Source organism: Equus przewalskii, chromosome 14 (genome assembly GCF_037783145.1).
Source record: "Equus przewalskii isolate Varuska chromosome 14, EquPr2, whole genome shotgun sequence".
Lineage (NCBI taxonomy): Eukaryota > Metazoa > Chordata > Mammalia > Perissodactyla > Equidae > Equus > Equus przewalskii.
Genome location: NC_091844.1, coordinates 58,093,301 through 58,117,104, shown reverse-complemented (window position 1 = coordinate 58,117,104; position 23,804 = coordinate 58,093,301). Strand labels below are relative to the sequence as shown.

The 23,804-nt window shown below is 39.5% G+C and overlaps 1 protein-coding gene across 18 annotated transcripts in view; it reads right to left on the bottom strand.

Annotated features, from left to right (window-relative positions):
• Positions 1 to 20,514, bottom strand: part of MAP4K3 (mitogen-activated protein kinase kinase kinase kinase 3) — a 208,661-nt gene extending 188,147 nt beyond the window's left edge. For 7 of the 18 annotated variants that reach the window (XR_011526129.1, XR_011526122.1, XR_011526123.1 and 4 more), the window contains exon 1: positions 20,047 to 20,344. Coding sequence is in view for 4 of the 18 variants with exons in the window: in XM_070572829.1 (XP_070428930.1) it covers positions 20,047 to 20,142 (96 nt within the window). In the remaining 14 variants the exon portion in view is untranslated. Of the gene's footprint in view, positions 1 to 20,046; positions 20,345 to 20,388 lie in introns of those variants that run through there. The other 11 variants (XR_011526132.1, XR_011526126.1, XR_011526125.1 and 8 more) reach the window with 5 other exon arrangements.
• Positions 20,515 to 23,804: the final 3,290 nt, after the last annotated feature.

Here is a 23,804-nt window from a genome sequence, read left to right as displayed (position 1 = left end):
ACGGTTTTTGTGTCTCTCCAATCCTTATAAGTTACCAATGATAGAGTGTAATAGTCACCTTTGGCATCCACTGATAACAGTTAATATAAAAACAATTATAGGGCCAGCCCTGTGGGTGAGTGTTTAACTTCGCACTCTGCTTCGGGGACCCAGGGTTTCGTGGGTTCAGATCCTGGGTGCGGACCTGGCACTGCTCGTCAGGCCACGCTGGGGCAGTGTCCCACATAGCACAACTAGAAGGACACACAACTAAAATATACATATGTGTTGGGGAGATTAGGGAGAAAAAAAGCAAAAAAAAAAACAATTATAAATCAACATCTGGAAGAATAAATTCCATCTATCCACTATCTTGTCTCTGATTTTGATTCAAATGTAAGTCCAACTAGTTGTACAACTCACTGAATTGTATACTTTAAATGGGTGACTTGTACGGTACATGAATTGTATCTCAATCAAACTGTCAAAAAAATTTTAAGTCAGATGCTGGGGGGGGGGGGGCGGCAATGACAACTACAGTGTTTGAAAATAACGCTCCAGAATAACTAAGCTTTTCTATATAAGCTGACCAATGAAACCAAATGCTAAACAGGCACTGCTGAAACAGAATACATTAGATGTCTCTGGCATGTTAATAAAGAAAACCCTTCAACTGATCTGGTTCTTGACTTGATCCACAGCCAGCTAAACGCCTTTGCTAAGTGCAGTTCTGACCCACTCCTTTCCCCTCCGTGCAAGACACATATGTGAAGAGGGTGAGAACCACATGCTTCTACTGAAGGAAAAATAATCTTCTGGCAATCACGGTGGGGTGGTTTAGGGGGGAAAAAAGCTGTCCATGTTTTACTCCAGAACATTTTCAAAAGCATAAACTACTTACCTCAGAAGCAATCTACTCAATTAACCAGAAGAAAACAAAGCTCCTTTAGTAAGCCTACAATTCCATTTCCGCATGGTTGCCTTTTTAAAGAAATTCACTCTTTCTAACTACTGTCCCCTCTCACGTCTAGGGGATACTCTGGGGACTTTTCTGATATCACTGAATCACTTTCAACCCTCCTTCCTCAGCAAAAAATAATTCTTTTCTAAAAACTAGAAAGCAGCATGACAGATGTATAACCCCGTGTTTTCACACACCTACTTTTGGCAGTGCAGCCGAACGCATGGAGTCCACAAGCTGGCTGACTGGGTTCAATGCTGCTCTGCCTTTTACTGGCTGGGAACCCTTAGGCAAATCACTAAAGCTCTCTGTGCCGCTCTACTTCCATCTGTAAAATAGGGATTTTTAAAGTTCCTACACCATAGCATGGATCAAGACTAAAAATGGTTCTTACATGTAAAACTTCACAGAAAAATGTTTAGCATATGGTGTATAATTATTATTATTTCAAGAAATAAATGAGCAACTTTTAAAAAGTATGAGAAGAGTCTGGTTTTAAAACTTGTAAAATAGAGTTATGACAACTCCTATAAAGCTATTCAGATATACTAAGACTGAGTAAATATGTAAATGGATGGCAGATGGTGGGAGCCAGGTTTCTCACTACTGGAGAAGGAGGTTACAGATAAGCAATGGGGGAAGGTTAGAATGAATCACACACTGGATTACATTCAGAGATACCAGTATAAACTTATGTTTAGCGTAAAATGGATAGTTAGATACAAAAATAATTATAGATACGTACGTATAGATGGGTTAGTAATATATATATCCACACACATTTATACATTTCCTAGCTCCATCTATTGAGAGGGCCTAGAAGTAATGACACACCAGTAACAATGAGCACACTCAAAGCCCATATCTTGGTCTCTTATACTATTCTCCTATAAAAGGAACCAGGGATCCTTGGAGAAATGGCTGACTACAAGGGGCAGGGAATATACACGAGCCTGAGACATCTTACACCGCCAGAAAGTAAGGAAATGTTAAAAACAAAATGATGGCGACAAATCAAAGGGACACAGGAGACAACTCAAAAGAGCTTCCAATGGCTAAACTGGAACAATTTAAGCAATCTGAGTACTGGATTATAACCTAGAGTATAAAATAAATATCCATAAATCCATAGTGATATTAAAAAACTGAAGGGCAAAGACACAAACCTCCATACAGGATTCCAAGTAGTTTATGTAGCTACTCCCTCCCTCAAAAAGATGAAGCTTAACTCTTCTCTTCCTAAGTATGGGCTGTGTTTAGTGATTTGCTTTCAGAGAGCACAATATGGAAAGGTGAGGAAAAGTGACTTCACAACGGAGGAATGCAGAAACATTACCACGGCCAGCTGATCAAGGTTAACAGCACTAGTGATAAGTCATGCTAATAGCATGGACACTTCATCCTCCCAAAAATCCAGAACCCAAGCTAACCGTGAGAAAGACACTGGACAAACAAATTAAGAAACACACTACTAAATACTTATCAGCACTCCTCAAAACTGTTAAGGTCATCAAAAACAAAGTTTGTGAAACTGTCAGAGACCAGACAATCTGCTTAAAGAGACATGATGAGAAAACGGCATGTGGTATCCTGTATGGGATCCTGGCACAGAAAACAGACATTGGGGAAAACAAGTCAAATCCAAATGAAAATGTGGAGTTTAGTTGACGGTGATGTACCAATGTGGTTCCTTAGTTGTGACACAGATACCATGGCAATGTAAGATGTTACCAAAAGGAGAAACTAGGTGAGGGATACACAGAAACTCTCTACTATCTTTGTGACTGTTTATAAATCTAAAAATAGTCTAAAATAAAGTTTTTTAAAAACAAAGTTCATTTTTTAAAATCTTAATTGAAGAATTAAACGGTAAACAATTTAAATCATTTTTTAAATGTCGTAAGTTTAAAAAGAAGAGTTTAAATCTTGGCCAAATAAACAAAGAGGTATCTGTCTCCCAAAATAGCTGATTCTATCAGGTAAATGAATAATTTCTGCAAACAATGTTTCTTAAAAAAACTAGATCCCTTTACTGCCACATAAAATAAGGTTGGTTTTCAGACTTTTCTAAAACCCACTAAAATAAGTTAAATTATATTTTAAAAGTACTTTGTCTCAAAATCTTATAAAACATAGTCTGATTTAAATTTCACACCTTTTATATGATCACTTCTTATAAAAGCCATATCGCTATGTTATAGAAATGTTCTTTAAATTTTAACTCAAATTTTGCATTATAACATGATAGAAATAGCTGAAGAAATCTCAACACAAACAATTCAAACCTACTGTAAAAATAGCAACTCTGCCCAGTAATTAACAGAAACCTTCAATTTTGGTTTTTGAAAGAAAAAGAAAAGTTTGTCAAACCTCATGTAACCACAGTTTACTGAAGGAAAAAAATAGTGTTCCAAATCAAAACATCTTACATGATTAGCAGACTCCAGTAGTGTTAGTGAATCACTGTAACAGCACTAACCAGAATCATGAGACCCCAAAAGAAAAATGTCAACACGACTATGAAATAAAACATGACAATGACTGACTTATTACTGTTCAAACTTAAAGACATTCAAAAAAATAAGCATTAACTGTGTGTGTGGCCTGTTTCTGCAAAAGGCTTTGTAGTCTCTACTCAACCCCCTTTGAAGGTTTGAGGTTTGAGCTTTAACTGAAGGGAGAAAGGGAGTGAACACCACTTAAGACGGATGCAGCAAGGAATAGAGAAGGGAAAGATGAACAAGTCTTAACGACATTGTCCATTGGGGTTTCCTATCACTTGGCACCTTCAATGCTTTCTTCCTTCCATCAACTTTGTCACCTCCTAAGAATGACATAGAAGGAGAGGAGTGTGAAGCTTCCCACGTAGGGACAGTGGGAGATCATAAGTCATCTAGACCTGAGGCACTGAAAGCAATACAGAAACTCAAAAAAGAATTTTAAGGATGCACAGGTGTTGAAAGAGAACTCTGATAACAATTGTGGGTAATCTCTCACTATCTCTATTTACTCCATTATTCTTATCTGTTTCAACTAGAAAATATTCAGTAACTCGTAATACCAAACCTTTTCCTAAAGACCATAACTTTCACACACATATGTACTTACAGCATTGGTCTTTTATATCATATTTCATTCATTCACTCAAATATCATACCTCAAAAGAAAGACTGAAGCCATGAATCTTGAATTCCTTGAATCCCTCGGATATTAAAAGTGAGGAGGAAGTTAGATAAGAGCTCTTCTTCCTTTGAAAACTTAGGGCAAAAGAAGTCTCTTCTCTTGGCTCCCATCTTTGAAGAATTCTTGTTCTCATGCGCTCTTTCTTTCTTTACTATATCTCCCCACAAGTCCCTTCAAACCTGCTAGTCTACCACTTGGGGTGTTGGGAGGTGGGGATGGCGAGGGGAATGGGACATCTTTCTATTTAAATATATTATCTTAACGTCCAAAATCCAACCCCATATCTTGCTTTACTTAAGTTTCCCATCTCTCCAGGCCATCTACACCCAACACTTCCCCTGTCATTAATGTAATTCACATCATTACCATTCACTCCTAGACTGGAACGCCATCTTCCAGAGAATCTGAAATACCATGCTGAGGATTAACTGTCCACCCTACATCACATCCACTTATCCCCCACAGGACTAAGAAGTGGTTCTGCCATCAAGTAGCTCACTATCTACACTTCTGTTCAAACATCTTCAATGGTTCCCTTATTTCTAACATATTTAATTTATGTCCTGGAGAGTTTTCCAAGACATAGTTTGGTCTCACCTACCTCTCTACAGCAAAACACAGTGGCTACAAAGCATGGGCTCTGGAGTTAAGACTGCCTGAATTCAAATCCAGGTTTCACCACTTACTAGGTGTATGACTGGGCCTACTCTTGATTTTTCTTTTTGTGTCTCAGTTTCTACATCTGTAAAATGGAAATAATAACCTTATAAGGCTGTGAGGTTTAAAATGAGAATCTGTAAAGTGCTTACATAAAACCATGCCCAGTACAGAATAAGTACTCCATAAATACTATTTGCTTCTAGTACAATTATTGTTGTTATTAATATACACTATTTCCCATTATTCTCCAATACAAATCATTTGATGTAGTTTGACGTATTTCCTACATGATCCCTTCTTGGTTATTCCTTCCCCTATCACGTCTTCATTCTGCAATATTCACCTCAACTACAATGCCATTCCACTTCACCTATTTAAATCTAAACCATATTTTAAGGCTCAGTTTTCACTGTTTCTTTTTAAAAGCCTTTCCTATTTGGCATGGACTGCAATCATTTTCTGATCTTTTGAACTTTTATCAAGAATCACATAATTCAATACATAATCACAAAATGTTCCATATTACTTAATGCTGTAATTAAATTACTCAGCACTATCCCCACATCTAGTCTGCCACCTCCTCGAGAAGAGGGATCACATCCTCTGCATCAGCCATGGTACAAAGCTCAGCATAGACACTCATAAATAGTCCTAAGGAACACACTAAGAGAAGGACAGGAATGGTACATTACTAGAAGGAAGCAGCAGGATCAAACTCCTCAACAACAGACTACAGAAGATGTCACCACCTCCTCTTACTTTCTGAATCACCTGTAATCAGGATTCTTTGCTAACTACTCCAACCACTCCAGAAAATGGCTCTACAGACAGCAAGTACGTCCTCCTAACTAGACTCAATGGTATCCCTAGTCCTCTGCTGTATCTGACTCCAAACTACAATTTTTTAAAAACCTCAATCCGTGTTTGAACAGAGTTACAGAGGGAAGACCACGTAAAGACACCAGGAGGAGGCAGCCATGTATAAGCCACGGAGAGAGGACTCAGAACAAACTAACCCTGCTGACACCTTGATCTCGGACTTCTGGTCTCTAGAATTATGAGAAAATAAATTTCTGTTGTTTAAGCCACTAGCCTGTGATACTTCGTTATGGCAGCCCTAGCAAATTAATACAGGAACCCAGAGATAAACGTACACAAATACAGTCAACTTATCTTTGACAAAGGAGCAAAGACAATTAAATTGAAAAAGGATGTTTTTTTTCAACAAATGGAATTGGAATAACTGTACATCCTCATGCAAAAAAAAAATGAATCTAGGCACAGACTTACACCTCTCACAAAAATTAACTCTAGTGGATGATAGACCTAAATGGAAAATGAAAAACTATAAAAGTTCTAGAAGTTAAGAAAAAATCTAGGTGACCTTGGTTTGGGTTTGGCAGTAACTTTTTTAGATATAACACCAAAGGGACAATCAACGAAAAATTGTTAGCTGATAAGCTGGACTTCATTAAATTAAAACTTCTTCTCTGCTAAAGATACTGCTAAGAGAACGAAATGACAAGAGACAAATTGGGAGAAAATATTTTCAAAACACATATCTAATAAAGGACTTGTATCCAAAATATACAAAAAACTTCTTAAAACTCAACAATAAGAAGAAAATCCAATTTTTAAAGGGACAAAGATTTAAACAGACACCTCACCAACTAAGATATACAAACGGTAAATACATATATGAAAAGATGCTCAACATTGTATGTCACTAGGGAATTGCAAATGAAAATGAGATACTAATACACACCTATTAGGATGACCAAAATCCAAAACACTGACAACACCACATACTCGTGAGGATGCAGAGCAACACAAACACGATTCAAGCTGGTGGAAACACAAAATGTACAGCCACCCTGGAACACAGTTCTGCAGTTTCTTACAAAGCCAAAAATCGTCTTACTGAACAATCTAGCAATTGCACTCCTTGCTATTTACCCAAATGAGCTGAAAAGTTATGTCCACACAAAGACCTGCATGCGGATGTTTACAGCAGCTTTATTCATAATTGCCAAAACTTGGAAGCAACTAAGATGCCCTTCAATACGAGAATGACATATAAACTGTGTACAACCATTCACTGGAATATTATTTAGTAATAAAACAACAAATGCGCTATCAAGCCACAAAAAGACACAGAGGAACCTTAAAGGAATACAGCTAAGTGAAAGAAGCCAGTCTGAAAAGGCTACATACTGTATGATTCCAACTATATGACCTGCTGGAAAAGGCAAAAACTAAGGAGACAGTAAAAAGATAAGTTCTTGCCAGAGGTGGAGTAGGGGGTAGTGAGAGCACAAAGGCCGAGCTCAGAGAATTTTTTGGGCAGTGAAAACATTTGTATGATACCATCATGATGGATACATTTGTCTAAATCCATAGAATGTCCAATACCAAGAGTGAACCCTAATGGAAACTACAAACTTTAGTTAATAATAATGTATCAATATTGCTTCATCAATTATAACAAATGTGTCACACCAATGCAAGATGCTAATAATGGGAAATTGTAATGGTGTCTGGAGTGGGCCTTTGGGAGATCATCAGGGTTACACGAGGTCATGATAGGATTAGCGCCCTTATAACAAGAGACACTAGAGCGCTTGCTTGCTCTCGCACTGCCATCTGAGCATACAGTGAGAAGGTGGTGATCTACAAACTAGGAAAAGAGTCTTCACCAGAGACCAACGATGCTGGCACACCTTGATCTTTACAACTGTAGTTTCCAGAACTGTGAGAAAGTAAATTTCTGTTGTTTAAGCCACACAGTCTATGGTATTTTGTTTGGGCAGCCTACCTAACACAGAATCCAACTGACCAAATCTGAAATAGTTTGAGCATCAAAATAAATGACAGCGATGACTCAGAACCCAACGAATAAAATAAGAATCCATTAAGTCCAAAAATAAATAGAGAAGTAAAAGCTCTTCCTCACAAGAGAATGTAAACCAATAAATCTGAAGAAATTAATGGAGTTAGAAAACCACAATTTATGCAACCATCATGGTAATAATTCAAGTAAAAATCATCCACAGATGTTAAAACTAATGGGTACAAGTTAGATGAGGAAGGAGATATTATATAATCTCAAAGTATCTCCCCACAAATTACTCCGAAAGAAACCTGACAGATCCATGTTAGCCAAACGATCAAAGCTAACATTAATAATGGGACAAATCAACATTACGTGCCTCCTCATATGAGTCACTGAGAACACATCACTTATATACATTTCTGCCCAAAATGTGTAACTGAATTTAACAAAAGGAAACACCAGATACACCAAAAATTGCATTCTAAAAATAAATGATGTGTACTCTTCAAAAAGTCAGTGTCTAGAAAAACAAAGAACGGCCGAAAAACTCTTCCAGATTAAGAGAGACTGAAGAGTCTTAGAAACTAAAAGCAATGTATGATCCTGGACGAGCTTCTGGACTAGGGGACAAAATGCTATTATGGACATTACTAGGACCACTGGCAGAAATGTGAATAAGGTTTATAGATAATAATATTGTATTACTATTAAAATCTCCTGATTATGATAACTATAACGTGGTTTTATTTAAGTGAATACAGTCATGTGCCTCATAATGACGTTTCGGTCAACGAAAGGCCACATATATGATGGTGGTCCCATAAGATTAGTACCATATAGCCTAGGTGTGTAGTAGGCTATACTATCTAGGTTTGTGTAAGTGCACTCTGTGATGTTCACACGCAATGAAATCACCTAACGATGCATTTCTCAAAATGTATCCTCACTGTTAAGCAACACATGACTGTTTATTTTGAGAAATACACATTGAAGTGTTTATGGGTAAAGAAGCATGATGTCTGTAACTTACTCTTAAATGGTTAAAAAATAATAATAATAGTAATAATATGCAGAGGGAGAGAGGGAGGAAGGAAGCAAAAGAAAATCTACCAAATAATGGTCACCAGGAAGAAGAAAACTGAACTCAGAATGAAGGAATAAGATGGCAAGAAACAATGGTGAGCAAAGAAATTGAAAACACATTTGGGTAAATGTAAAAGAGCACTGACTGTATAAAACAATGATAAACACTTATCTGGGAGATATAAAAATAATGTAGAACCAAAATAAGAGACAACAACAACACAAAATAGGAAGGCAGTAACTGAAATTAAGCATTCTAAAGTCCATGTACTGACCAGAAAGAGAAGAGAGAGATATCCATTCACTTTATTATGCATGTTGAAATTTTAAGGTAACCACCAAAAGTATAAAAATAAAACGTATAACTTTTAACTCAATGGGGGGAATAAAACTCACTGAACACCAACCAAATAGCAAGTTAGAAAGACAAGATTGGCCCTAATGAATTTGGAAACAGTATACTGTAAATCAAATGAGCTCATGTTCTTCAGTTGGAATTCCTGTGTCTGTATCTTGGATATCTGAAACATTATCTATCACATTTCCCAATATGGACCCTTACTTTAGTGAAAATGGTTGTCTGTTACCTCTTTGCTCACTTTGGTCCCACAGCAGTATTTTTATCCACATCTACTCTTTTGGAATGGCTTCCCTCACGAGTTCCCGACAAATGTAAACCCAACATTTCTTAAGCTCCTCTGGGAAGTCTTTATCAGATAAACTCCAACTCATCTTCCCCTTAAATTGAATTTCTATAGTATTTACAACATGTTATTGCTCTTTTAATTATTAAAACACTGCCTTAGAAATGTTCTATAGATGTTCCATTTAGGCGTATTTTGTTTCCTCGATCAGAGCATAAGCTTCTCAAAATCAGAAAGAAATTCTTCTGGATTTCCTAAACAATCTAGCACAGTCGTTTATTTTTCACTTAAGGATGAAACAAACTTTAAGTTATTTTTCTTCAATAAGCTCAAAAAATATGAATTTTGCAAAATATGCACGTGTAAACATACATCTCACATAAAAATTAATCAGGTTTCTAAAGACTTTGTTCTAATCTTTAGATAAGAAAACTAAAGTGGATAACTTCTTAAATAGTCATTTCCCGTTTCCTTTTCTTTTCACTTTGCCAATTTTAAAAGGAATCCATATGCTCAGGGCTAAAAATGTACAAGGTTAAGTCAAAGGAAGTCAGAAACCGCTAGTACAGTGAGGATTTTAATAAAAACTGAAAATGTGGCTCACATTCCAATTACTGCACCACCTTGAAGAAAGATCACATAATAGTTATCTTTTACTACAATACTAGTAGAAAAAGCTAGGGATAAAACTTATAAATTAGAAAGAAAAAAAAGCAAAACATTGATGAGGTAAATTAAAGAAGATCTAAATAAACAAGGAGAAATACCGTATTCGTAGATCAATTCGAAAACTCAATGCTGTTAAGATCTCAATTTTCCACAAATTGAGGTGCAGATCCCACGAAATTCCAAGAAAATCCCAGCAGGCTATGTATGTGATAAAATGTCATAAAATTTCACACAAAGACAGGAAAAAAATGGTGCATGCAAAAAGTGGTGAAATCTACGGTCTATTTAATTACAACCTCCTGGTTTTGATAATGTATTATAGTTATACAAAGATGTCACCATGGGGAGAAGCTGGGTGTTGGATACATGAGACCTCTTTCTGCAACTTCCTATGAGATTAAAATTATTTCAAAATAAAAAGTTAAAACAAAATTTCAGCAGACTTATTTATATAACTTGAAAAGCTGATTCTAAAATTTATATGGAAAAAGCAAAGGACCTAGAATAGATAGAATAATTTTGAAAAAGTAGAACAAAGTTGGGAGACACTCACCACCTGATTTCAAAACTTTATAAGGCTACACCAAGGCAGTGAGGTACTGGTGAAAGTACAGCCATACAGCTCAAGTGAATAAAAGAGAGTCCAGAATATACTCACACATGTATTGTCAATTGATTTTCATCAAAGGTGCCAAGGCAATTCATTTATATGAAGTTCTAGAAGAGCTTTCATAGCGATAGCACTTAGAACAGTGATTCATCGGGGAGGAGAGTGTGCAACTGACTGGGAAGGGACACAAGGGAACTTTCTGAGGTTAAGGAAAAGCTCTAAGGGCGAGGGTTATATACCTGTAGATACGTCAAAACTCAGCTAACTGAAACAGAGAAGATCTATGCATTTCACTGTAAGCAAGCTATAATTTAATTTAAAAAATATACGACAGCATACAAGTGTTGTAAAGTATTTGTCGACAAAAAACTGGAAGAAAATACATCAAAATAAGTATTTATCTCTTGGGAGTTAGATTATCGATCATTTTAATTGTTTTAAAAATGTGTATGTCATAATCAGAGTAAAACAAGAAACATTTAAAAAAGTTATACCAGAATAAAAATGCCTAGCTCATATTCTAGTGTTCCACTCACTAATTTCTTCTATCAATTACCCTCCAAATCTGTAGCATTTTTCTTCAACAGGAGGATTTATCTTTGCACATCCTCCTGGTAATCCTTCGGTAAGAATTAGGAGAAAGGAAATGACCCTTAACAGTTTCTATCAGTCCTAAAGACACTGCTTAAAAACTGTTATTCTCCATAGAAAAATGAAAAAGAGTCATTATTAGTGGTTCTTTACAGTAACCACAGCAAGAAAATAATGAAATATCTTCATTTTCTAATAAAACATCCAAACTTCATCACAGCTCCCCCTTCTCAACTTTACTGTCCTTGTAACTGATATCATTCTCCCACTATTAATTTATTCAAATATTTATGAAGTGTCTATTACCTGCTCCTCAATCAGGCTTAAAATTGTGAAGTCTTTGAATCATCTCTCTCCCCTCCCAACATTTCTCCACAAAGCCCTGTCAAATGTTTCTCCAAGATGCTTCTCATCTGTTTCTCCCTTTCCATTCTTTACCTCTATTTGCCTTGTCTGGCCCATCACCCATATAATCTTCTAGCACAATTCTGCGAATCCCTGGGGATCCCTGGGATTCTTTTATGAGGGTCTGAAAGGTCCAAACTATTGTCATAATAATATAAAATATTATTTGTCCCCTTTTACTGTGTTGACATTTGCACTAATAGTGCAAAAGCCAACGGTGGTAAAACTGCTAGTGACTTCAGCACAAATCAAGGTAACAGACCACAATGTACTAGTCACTGTATTCTTCACTGCCATGCACTCATAGGAGAAAAACCAAAAAAAGCCAGTTTTACTTAAGAATGCCCTCCTTGAAGCGTAAACATCATTAATTTTACTAAATCTTGACCCTCGAACATGTCACTTTAATATTCTATTGATGGAATGCATAAAGCGCTTCTGCTGCATATTAAAGCATAACAGTTGTCTCAAAGAACAGCACGTGGGATTGTGACTTTCAAACTGAACCAGGCACTTTTTCCACAAAACACCATTTTAACTTCAAAGAACTGACAAACTGTGATTATTGGTGCTTAAATATTTGACATTTCCTTGAAAATGAACTAAATGAATTTGTCACTTTAATGAAAAAACCAACAGTATTTGTTGTAAGTGATGCATTTAGTACTTTCAAAAAGAAATTTGAATTTTGGAAAACTATCTACCATCAAAACTTTTAAGACCTTTTTCATGAGATGAGTGGCGATTTTCGATATTGTATAACAGAATATGGCAACTTCAGGAAGATCTGGGTAAGTCAATGATTTTCCAAATGACCAAAGCATGATATTAAAAAAAGCATGCAAGGGTAAAGAAGATCCATTTTAAGTCCGAGAGAGATCAATAATTAGCATTTTAACAGACCTGTAGAAAGGTTAACTGATATGATCTTAGATTCCACATTGCAACTAACTTTTAAAAAGTGACAAAAAGTCAAGCTGTGAAGTATCAAGAAAAATATCCACAATTATCTGAAAAGGCTATTAAAATATTCTTTTTCCAAATACATACATGTGAGAGACCAGATTTTCTTCATATAAGTCAATAAAACAAAATATCCCAAATTGAATAAAGACAGAAATGATAATTTGGTGTCTTCTATTTAACCAGACATTAAAGAGATTTGCAAAATGTACACAACAATGTAATTCTCACTAAATTTTTTGTTTGGAAAATATAGTCATTTTTCATAAAAATATCATTTATGTTAACATGTAATAGGTTTATTATTCTTTTTAATAAATTGATATTTTAAAAAAATTCTCAGGTATAATTGCTGATATAGGCAATAGCAATAGATATAACTAACACAAACAACTTTGGGGTTCTCAATAATTTTTAAGAGCATAAAGTGGTTCTGAAACCAAAACGTTTGAGAACTGTGGATTCTACTTAGCAGATATTTTTGTCCTTCCTCTCTGATCCATTCTCATTATGATTGCCAGACTAATCCTGAGCACTTTCAACATTATCACTCCTTGTAAAAAAGCCTTTAGAGCTCCTAACATCCTACTACCTCTAAACTGGCTTTCAAGAAGTTTATAAATTGGTTTTACCTTATCTAGCAAATCTCACTTCATGCTCTCCAACACAGCCTTCCACGTTAATTAATCCTCTCTTCTAGTCTCCAAGCCTTTACCCAGGTAGTTACGCTCACCTGGAACGCCCCTCCTCCACAGTCTATTCCCTCCTCCAAGCTACCTAACTAAACTTCACTCTCCCTTAGGGGCCAGAGGGCGAAAAGGACAGCATCTTGAATGCGAGGCTTAGAAGTCTGTACTTAAGTCTTTAGGCAACGAAGAGAAGATTCTCTGAGCAGGGGAAGGTGGATAATTTATACAGAAAGAACTTTCTTACCATCTCAAACTTCTAAAAAGAGTTTAAACAAACAAAATAAATGTCTTGTTTGAATATTCCTAAATGGTCAAATCAAAATTCTTCAACAGAGTTTAAGGACTAAGGTAGGCAATACATTGGCACATGAGAAATCCAAACCTATAATCTCAGGTCAAGGCAGCCAAAACTCTGAAACGTGGCATCTTCCGGAACAAAAAAAGACTGTAAAAAACAAAGCTGAAGCAGAAAACGGACACAGTTTCATCTCTCAAATCTAAGGCATTTTGGTATTGGTAAACCAAATACGTAAAAGCCAAATTTAATCGTATTTTCAAAAAAAACAAAATAAAAGCAGTATGCAATAGCTATATATTTCCATCAGTCAGTCACTCAAGGTCTTTAGTTTAAAACAACAAAGTATCTGCATATGCATATAATAGTGCAGAAGACACTCACATTAAGCCTACTGATTTAGTTTAGGGCTAAGAATAATCCACAATGCTTAATTCATTCTGTAGCCATTACTGCCAGAGCTCTAGGTCAAGCCCAATGCCACATCCTCTGTAAAACCTGATTTCTCCCAACTAGAAACAATGATCTCCTTCCTCTAAACTCACGCAGCACATAGTTTGTTCCTCTCGTGTCAGTACATTCATTCATTCCACAAATATTTATTGAGAGTCTAATATGTGTCAGGCACTCTTCTAGGCTCTGAGGACATAGCGGAACAAAACAAAACCACCGGCTTCCTGGATTCACACTCTGTGGGGAGAGAAAGGCAATAAACAAATAAATATAAGGTGACACACACCATAACAAAAATCAGGAAGACTAAGGATCAGAGCTGAATTTTCTATGAAGCTAACAAAACTTAAAGATCAGGTCCCCCTTCCTTGCATGGGCCTCTCACTGTGAGTGTTCAAAGTTACTGGGACTGGTAGAATGTTGTAGGTGGGGAGGAACAGACAGGCTGCTAACAGGAAACATTTTATGAGAGCATTGCTGATTAAATGCCTAGAGATCTCAGAAGACAAGGACCTGACTCTAAGGTTACAGCATTGTGTTGGGACATCTTTTCTCATTCTAAATATATACTCCCTTTCATACCAAATTTTTTATTCTAATTTATTTTTCTTAATGAGTGCCCCCAAAACTGTATAAACTTCAGGGCCTACAAAAATCGGGATCTACCCTGGTAAAGACAAAAAGTGAGGGTGGGGTGCTGTTTTTTAGAAGGTCGTAAGGAATAGATGCACTAAAAGGAGTCACCTGAGCTGAGACCTGAGGGAAATGAAGAAGGAAACCTTACAGCTATTGGGGGAGGGGAGAATTCAGGCACAAACAGCAAGTGCAAAAACCCTGAGGCAGAACCATGAGGAGCAGGGTAGGTGAGGAAGACAGTAGCAGAAGAAATATATAGTAATAAATAATACTAGGTACTAACAGCAATGAACAATTACCGAGTATTATGCGTCGGACACCATTCTAAAAACTTTTCTAAGCATCTCCATTTTCCAACTGAGGAAACTGAGGCACTGAGAGAAAGATTAAGTAATTGGCTAGGGAGTGGTGAAACTAGGCAGTCAGACTACAGCACCCAGCTCTAAAATCACTATGCTATGCTACAGAGAGGTCAGTGGTCCACGTTATGGAGTGTCTAGATAAATTCTCAGTCAGTAAGAGATTTAGCACACTAGATAAGAGGAAATTGACAAGGTTTTGATCTCAAACTATGAACGCTAAAACTAGGTACACATTTTATGTCCCTGTAAATACCAAGTACCAAGTCTCATCATTTTTGTTACTCCACCCACAGACCCTAACACATTCCCTCTCATATTATAGTTATTCAAGGTAGGATGGTTGCTTAATGTACTCTCTAGAGAGAGCTACCAACTATTCATTCTCAACACAAAATAATGCATTAGATGTTCCTTCACAAGTAAATATATAGACAGATCAAATCTTGGAAGTAAGTACCTCCTTTAGGGAATCATATCCATATCAAAGTCAGATAACCTGTTTCTTTGTTTCTTTCTTCCTTTTTAATTTTATTTATTTATCTTTTTTGCTGAGGAAGATTTGCCCTAACATCTGTTGTCAATCTTCCTCTATTTTGTATGTGAGTCACTGCCACAGCACGGCTGCCAATGAGTGGTGTTGGTCCACACCTGGGAAGTGAACCCAGGCCCCCAAAGTGGAGCTGCCAAACTTAACAAGTACGCCACTGGGGCTAGCCCTCTCAGTTTTTTTAAAGCACTCTAGAGAAATTATCCCACAATCTGTACCTATGTCACTTTCCATCTCAAACAACCAGTAATGCTGGGAATTTCTCCCGTAATTTATCTTAAATATTCAAACAAACTTTCTGAAGTTTAGGACCATTTCCCTGGTCCCTCTAGACTTTGTCCTCCATAGAAGTAAAAATGAGCATAACTCCAGATAAACATAAACATGTTTTATTTTCCTTCAGCTGTTCTTTTCTAACTGTTAAAGGTCTTCATGTCCCTCATCGGAGGTGACGTTTCAAAACTGAGTTCTCTTTTAAAGGTTCTTATAAATCTTGAGTGTTATGAAAGAATTAAGTGTTTGAGAATATTAATCAGAACACTTTGAAAGATGCAGAGTTAGAAATAAGCCAACACATAATCCACTAAAACTTGAACATACAAATTAATTTCCTGATTTTACTGCTCAATCTTCACTTTTTCTCCAGTCAGCTTTCATAAGAGACTCCACGTCTGTTTGCAAAGACGACCAAGTAAATGAATGCTACTGTGTGCAGCCTCTGCTTCAGAGGGAATGGCTTCCAAACATACATAAATAAAATCAGTATCAACAGTTCCAAAGCACATTCTCCAAGACACTATTTTAAGGACAAGTAATAGGCTCCTCTCTAGCAACAACAAAAAAAATCAGGACATGGAGACTTTTAAGAGTAGGAATAACGCAAATTAAACTGGAAAAAAGCCTGAGAAGACAGCACAATGCATGTGAAAACCTTATTAAGGTTGATAATATGACCTGGTATAGAACTACCCAATTTCTTCAAAAAAACTTTTTCAAATGACAAACCTATAGATCATTCATTCTTTTGGGGGGGATCATGGACCTCTTTGAAAACGTAATAAATGCTATAAGCCATCTCTCCACAAAAACACTCACACCAAAAAAAAAAAAAACCCACTCATACATACAACATTAAGCCTACTAATTTCAGAGGGCTTCACGGGCCTCCTGAGGCCCAAACAGAGCTCTCTCTGGCTGTCAAGTCCCAGGTCCCTAGGCAATCCCTGCTACAGATACTTCATCTGACCGAAAGATAAAGCCCACAGTTACAGAACATTTAAAAGTAAGTATGACTTTTTTTAACTATATTTTCATATACTTTAAGACAGCACAGAGGAACTGTATATTTGCATTTTTTGCCCTAGAAAAAATATAAACTTACTTGTTGAGTAAAATTCAAGTCATTTATTTAACACCACAAGCAGAAGGGCATGTGATCGTAATAATACCTTCACAACAACACAGCTCAGAGAGACTAAATGATTTTACAAGGCCACGTAGCTAATAAATTCCAGATCTTCCACATTCTAGTTCAGTGCTTTTTAACTAAGCCATGCCACCTTAAATATAATAAGCATATTACTACATTGGGTAGGATACAATTTCCAAAATTAAAAATCCCTTAAAACACCAACCTTCTAAGAATGACTATAAAGAGTTAGGCCTCTAACTTCTTTATTTAATCTGATCACTCCATTTTTAGCACTTAAACGCTCACAAATTAAGGAGAAAATTATATATACTGGCTTTTAAAAACAAAAACCCTCTAATGCACTCCTCTTTAATCAACACAACTTGTATAAATAAGAAAAATCAAAAATTGCAAAGCAAATACAAAAAATATGTTATCTTTATAGCATGAACATGATTACAGAAAAAAATACATATAGTTTAAGCTGTGGGTTATTTAGCAAGCAGAAGATCTGATGCCAAAAACCACACAGAGTTTCTCTGCTTTGGGTTCCTGGTATTTGAAGAGTCTGGCAGGCAAGGATCAAGCATCCATTATCTGATGTCCACTTGGCTGACTCTACAAAAACAATGAGGCCTGGCTGTACAGCAAGAGTTAGGGATTCCAACTACTACTTACAGATCCACTCTAACTCAGAGGGCTACAACTCAAATGGTGAATTAAGTGTGTGCCTCAGTTTTTCCACTGGAAATGTGATAATACATTATCAGCCTATATTCTGTCTTTAGACAAGCAGTACTGCCTACTGGTTAAGAACGCAGTCTCAAAAGCTAACTGGTCTGAATTTTGGCTTTGCCATCTACCAACGTTAGCAAGTTACTACAACCTCCCTATGCCTCAGTTTCTTCAATTGCAAAATGGAGTTAACAACAGCATCTATTTCATAGGCTTCTCGTGAGGAATAAGTAAGTTAATATACAGAAAAATCTCAGAGCAGCGGCTAGCAAGTAATAAGAATTCTATAAATGTTGGCTTTTATTATTGTTATTTTAAACAGATGACAAGATTAATCAACTTATACCTGTATTGCACTTAGATGTCCGTAGGAAATTACAGGCCTCAGTTTTTTTACTTTTTAATCATGTGGCTTAACTACCAACTGTTGTTTTCTAAATATAGTAAATACATGGCCGATTATTCTTGTAAAGAACTGAAAACTTACCGTAGACACTGCCACCTATGACTCATACATTAGCAAAGTTTTAGCTAACTTTTCATCTGAATAGAACTAAACCCCCTTAACCATTTCTAAGTTACTTGGATCTCTTCAAGTTTTACAATCATCCCAATTCCAAAACACAATAATGGTTATTCTTATCCAAACTACTGCAACGGACTCCTAACAACTCTTCCCCTCCAAGCTCCACTCCCCACAGGGAGATCTTTCAAAAATCCAACTCTAACTGCACTACCCTATTTAAAACCCTGCAATGGCTCCCCACTGGCCTAAGAAGTCAGACTTCCTTACAAGACCTGAGGCTTGCACGATGCAGGGCCATCCTCCCTCTCTGGCTGTTCAAGCCATACAGGGACTCTTTCCAATCCTTACCCTATTCCGTCAGGCCTCAGAGCATTCAGAGATTGTGCTCCCCCTCTCTGGCATAATCCCCTCTCCTCACCGCCTCTGACTCCCCGAAGGAGATCAGGTCCTCCTGTTACACGCTCTCATAACCCTAATCCCAATCCTCTCTTCTCCTGTGCAGCACAAAATAAAACTGCAATAAAATATTTAAATGGCTTTTTAATACTGTCCAAAAAAACCATAAACTCCAACTAAGACTGGGGAACATGTCTATCTTTTACTGCTACAACCCAGTTGCTTTGATGCTCAGTACCTTATACGTAGTAGGTGTGCACAACACATTTGTATTGTCTATGGGGAATGATAAGTGATAGAAAGCAAGTCACCCACAAAATAAGACTAATGCAAAATACCGGCTGCACCGTATGAAATGTCTAAGTTATCATGTGCATTACACTGGAATAAAAGTAAACACCTATTGCTAAAAGGTGGACAAAATGAGGTTAAGACTAAACTTTCCAAAGTACAATTAAGTTTCTTTGTGCATCCTCAGGTGTTACGTGAAACAGGAGGAGGTCCACTTCAGTTACCAGAAAGAAGATACACAACTAAATCAAGACCGCTGCCACATTTGGCACTATCCTCCTCTCTTCTTGGCAGCCTCTGCCAGGCCAAGAGTTGAGCTGGCCAGGGAAGAGTGATTTATCTCCCACATTTAGAAGTGGTCCCTCTACAACAGGAATGCTGTACTAATGGACTTTGAATTCTAACCTTGTCAAACCAGTACCGTTCCTAAGTATTCAATTCACTTCAAAAAAAAAAAAAAAAGCTGAATCCTGCGTATCACTAACAAAATCAAGTTTAGTAAGGCATCACAGTCCAAGTCGACCTGGAGAAAATAAAGTTGGTGTTTCCTCCAAAAAAAAAAAAAAAAGCTAACTAGATGTTTTACGAAAGAAAGTTATTCGGAAAAGTAAAAGAAACCGGCACGGGCATGCTAAAAGGCTAAAGGCTGAGGGACTGTCGATGGAGACTGCCCAGGGTAATAACCTCCACCGGGCCTGGCGGGCAGCAGCTCCCCGCCGACAGCGGACAATCCCAGGTCCGTGTGAAGCATGCGGGTTTGACACACGCCAAACCCCTGCTGTCTGGCTCGTCGCACTGCCCCTGCCAAGGCAACAAACGCCCAGACCGGCTCTGCGCTATGATCCGGGGGGCCCGCTCCCGTTCCGCCCTCGCCTGGCAAGGCGCGTCCAGGGCAGGGCGCAGGTAAGGACTCGGAGGGCTCGGGGTCAAACATTTGGCCCTTTGTTCGCTCCGCGGCGGCGGGGCCATGGGCGCCCGCTCCTCCTCCTCCCCCACGGCCGCCGGCGCCGCGGCCCCCGCCGACAGGCAGCGCGCACTCCGACGCCGGCCCGGCGGCGCCCCCGGCCCTGCCGCTGCGGGTCGGGACCCCGCGGCCTCGGCGGCGCGCGGCCCTCCGCCTTTACCTTGTAGACGTCGCCGTAGGTGCCGCTGCCGATGCGCTGAATCAGCTCGAAGTCCTCCTGCGGGTTCCGGCGGGACAGATCAAACCCGGGGTTCATGGCGGGCCCCGGGTGCCCCCCGCCTCCCTCCCGGGCAGGGAGGGGGGGCGCTCAGGGGACCACACGGAGAGTGGGAGCCGCGGCCGGCCCCCGGCTCCCCCGGCGGTCACAATCGCCCGGCTCCACGCTGCGGCCGCTGCCGCCGCTTCCCTCACGCCGCCGCCGCCGCCGCGGACGACGACGACCGGCCTCAACCGTCCCCGCCCCCCGCAGCCCGCCGCCGCGCCGAACCCCGGTCACACCCACAGGGCGAGGAGAACGCTCGCAGCCCCTCGCTCGGGCTGAAACTCCAACATGGCTTCCGCCTGCGCCGCTCCTCCCCCTCCCCTTACTCCGGCTCCTCCACCCTCCTCCCCCTTTTCCCGGCGCCCGCCCGACTGCGCAGCCGCGATCCCGGAGGGAGCGCTCCCTCTCCGCGCGCGGCCGGCTCTGTGCGCGCTCCCGCTCCGCGCGCCTCCCCGGCGGGGTCTGGCGGCCCGGGGATGCCTGACCCCGGCCGCCGCGGCTTCCCCGGCAGCAGACCTGCGCCCGACCGCAGCCGAGCGATGCCAGAAAAGGTTTGGATGCCCCAGGGACCGCGGGAGAGACAGGCAGACAGTAGCTCCTATTTGTCTCTGATTCCCCTAACGACAAAGTTTGACGTCGCCGTATCAGGTCCCGATCCTAAGCAAGTAGTATAGTTTTAAATTGCAAGACAACCGATGTCCCAAACTTTTTATTTTTGAGAAGCCGCTACACATAGGACACAGCCGAGTACCGCAGACTTTCTGGGATTGCGGGGAAGGGGTCCCCCTGTGTCAGCTCGGGCCCTTGGTGTTGGCCTGCTAGGTTGCACCCCCTTTTGCACAAGAGGACAGGCCAGGAACGGCAGTCAGGTAGGCATGTGGAGTGGGTAGGGCGAAGGAAGCTCTGGAGGAAAAACATGCCGAACAGCCGCCAGGAAGCCCGCGTGGAGGGCGTGGGAGGCAGGCAGAGCACAGAACTAAACCAGAGATTGACCTTCCTGGATTATCAAAGACCCGGGCGGGGACTGTGCAAGCTGTCAAGCAACTTTCCAAAGGAGAGGTGGCTGAGGGTTGAGGGTGGAGCGTGGACAAGATCCATTCCTGCACCTGGAATGTACACATGTGATGATCCGGAAGCTCTTTAGCTTCTCTACCCAAAGCCCTACCCCACTTAAGACCCATATTGTGAGCATTACATCGGACCTGTGTGGACACCAGCTCCAACTGTTAATACTTCCCAGGAAAGCATGTGGGTGTGGAGGGTTAATTTCCTGTTCTCAATAAACTGCCCACTAGGCATTTCCCACATCTTTAATCAAGTAGGTGATGGCCACTTTGGCAATACCACTTTGGAGTTTTGCTTCAGAAATGCTTTCCTAATATCCTTAGGCACCACACCTTCTGACCACTGATATTCCCTAATGCCTGGTGGCACCTAAGAAACTAGGTCTTACCAAACCGGTTAAGGATAAGATAAGTGTAATCAAACAGTAATCAGGCAACTACTTACTGTTAACTGCCTCATACATTTTTATCTTTTCAATACTTTTGCTTATAGTAAGATTACATATGTATTAAATTCTCAAAGAAGTGGTTTGCTCTGAGTGTCTGTTGATTAAAAGATATTGGAAAATGACCATCTCTTCACCAATACAAGAAGCGTTTCAATTGTCTAAACTTTAATTATTTTAAAGCATCAGTAATATGAGTGTATCACGTGAATTACTGCCCTATGAGTGAGTGCCTTTCATTGGATTTCCTCGAGATGGATCTACCTTAAGACTGTGGTATCTTGAGAATTAAACTCCTGGCTGTCAATGTCGTTCCGTGGATAAGCACCCTGCTTTCCTTGTTTAAGGTACTTGCCGTGGGCCCAGAGGGCAGACCTTCCTTTACCTTGTCCACGTTTGGAGAAATGTTTGGCCTCTTTAAACCAAACATGAGGATAATTAGCCCAGGATTCAGATAAGCAGACTTAAGAAACTACCCCAAGTAGGAACCAGCTCTGCTCTCCTTCTCTGCCTCTTTGATGCCAGAAAGCCAAATTCTCAGGATTGAATGCTACACAAGAAGGGTCTAATGATTTCACTGTTTTGTTTGCTAGGATTATCATCTGTGCAGATAACTGCATTTGCATCGCTGATAGATTTCTTTCAAAGGGAAAAGACATTTCAGTAGGGCTGAAACAGTTTAAAGTTTTGTTTGTTCCATTTTGGCAGGGCCAAGCTAGTCCTTTTGAAAAGAGAGATTTTCATGTAAGGGTCTGATTTGCTGTTTGGGTTACAACATAAATAAAAGGGCTTTTGCAATTAACTGCTCACAAAAATAAAATATTTTGTTCCTTGTAATATATACATACAGCCAAATCCGATGTCTCTTTTTTTTATTCTAACACTGCTCAACTTTGCTAGAAGTAACACTGATGATCACACTTTCTTTGAATCAGAGAAATAGCTTCCCTCTTCTATGATTAGAAGCATCCTTAGAAGTCAACTAATGTTTTCAATTCAAGACTGCTTCTACAGCCTCTCTCCTGGATCTACTCCTGCTCAAATACCTTCGGTGAAAGGGAACTCACCGCTTCCAAGGCAACCTGCCTCATTAGGAGATAGTGCCGGTGAAGGATCATAATAACAATAATAGAAAAAATAATGGTATCTAACATTCCCAAGTACGTACAAGGTGCCAGGAACTGAGCCAAGTACTTTCCATGTAGTATCTCATTTAATTCTCACAACTTGATGACGTGGGTATTATTATCTCCATTTTTTGAGACATAGACAGATCAAACTGCTCAAGGTAACAGCTGAAATTTGAACAGAGGTAGTATGACACAGAAGCCAGACTCTTAGCCACTAGTCTATACTCTGCTTTATATGGACTTTTTAAAATTTCTCTTATCCTAAGCCAAAATCTGCCTCCCTGTAGTGCATTTAGAGCCAGTGATTATTAGATTCTAGTGATGTAGAATAGAGAGAAGAAAAGCCACAGTGCCTGCCCTCAAGTAGTTTGCAGTCTCACAAGACTGTGAGATGCACAGAGGAGGGGCATTCATGCAAACAGGAAGATACAGGAATGATGCTAAAGCTAAATCTCGAAGAATGCATTGGAGTTAGCCAGACAAATGAGAGGGAGGTGGTATACTTCAGGCTGGCCACTTAGCCCCAGCCCTTTAAAGCACCCACTCATGTAAGCATCACATGATAGGAGCACAGCAAGGCTAAGATGGGCAGTAGTAGTTGCCAGCATATCCAGAACACCCTTCTGTTAGCCTCTCCCTTATGGGTCTGTGGTCTAGGGATTCTTTGGTCTCTGCATGAGCTTTCAGTTTCACCCTGGAGACCTCTTGTCTAATAACCCATTGGATCCACTTCTTTGGCTTACTGACCTCCTAAAAACCACTCTCACTTTCAGTATACCAGCAGCTCTGGGAAAGTAATACTGAGCAAGCCTTAGCTCAAAAAAGACTCCCTACATCTAGGCCATCCACCAGGGGAGGAGAATCAGACCCAGACACTATATGTGAAACAATACGGCAGAATGTTCCAGTAGATTATATAGCCTAGCCTAGTGTAGCTCTGAGCCAGGCTGCCTGCGTTCAAATCTTGTCTCTTTCTGTTTACTGAATGACCTTGGGAAGTTATTTCAAACTGGGGC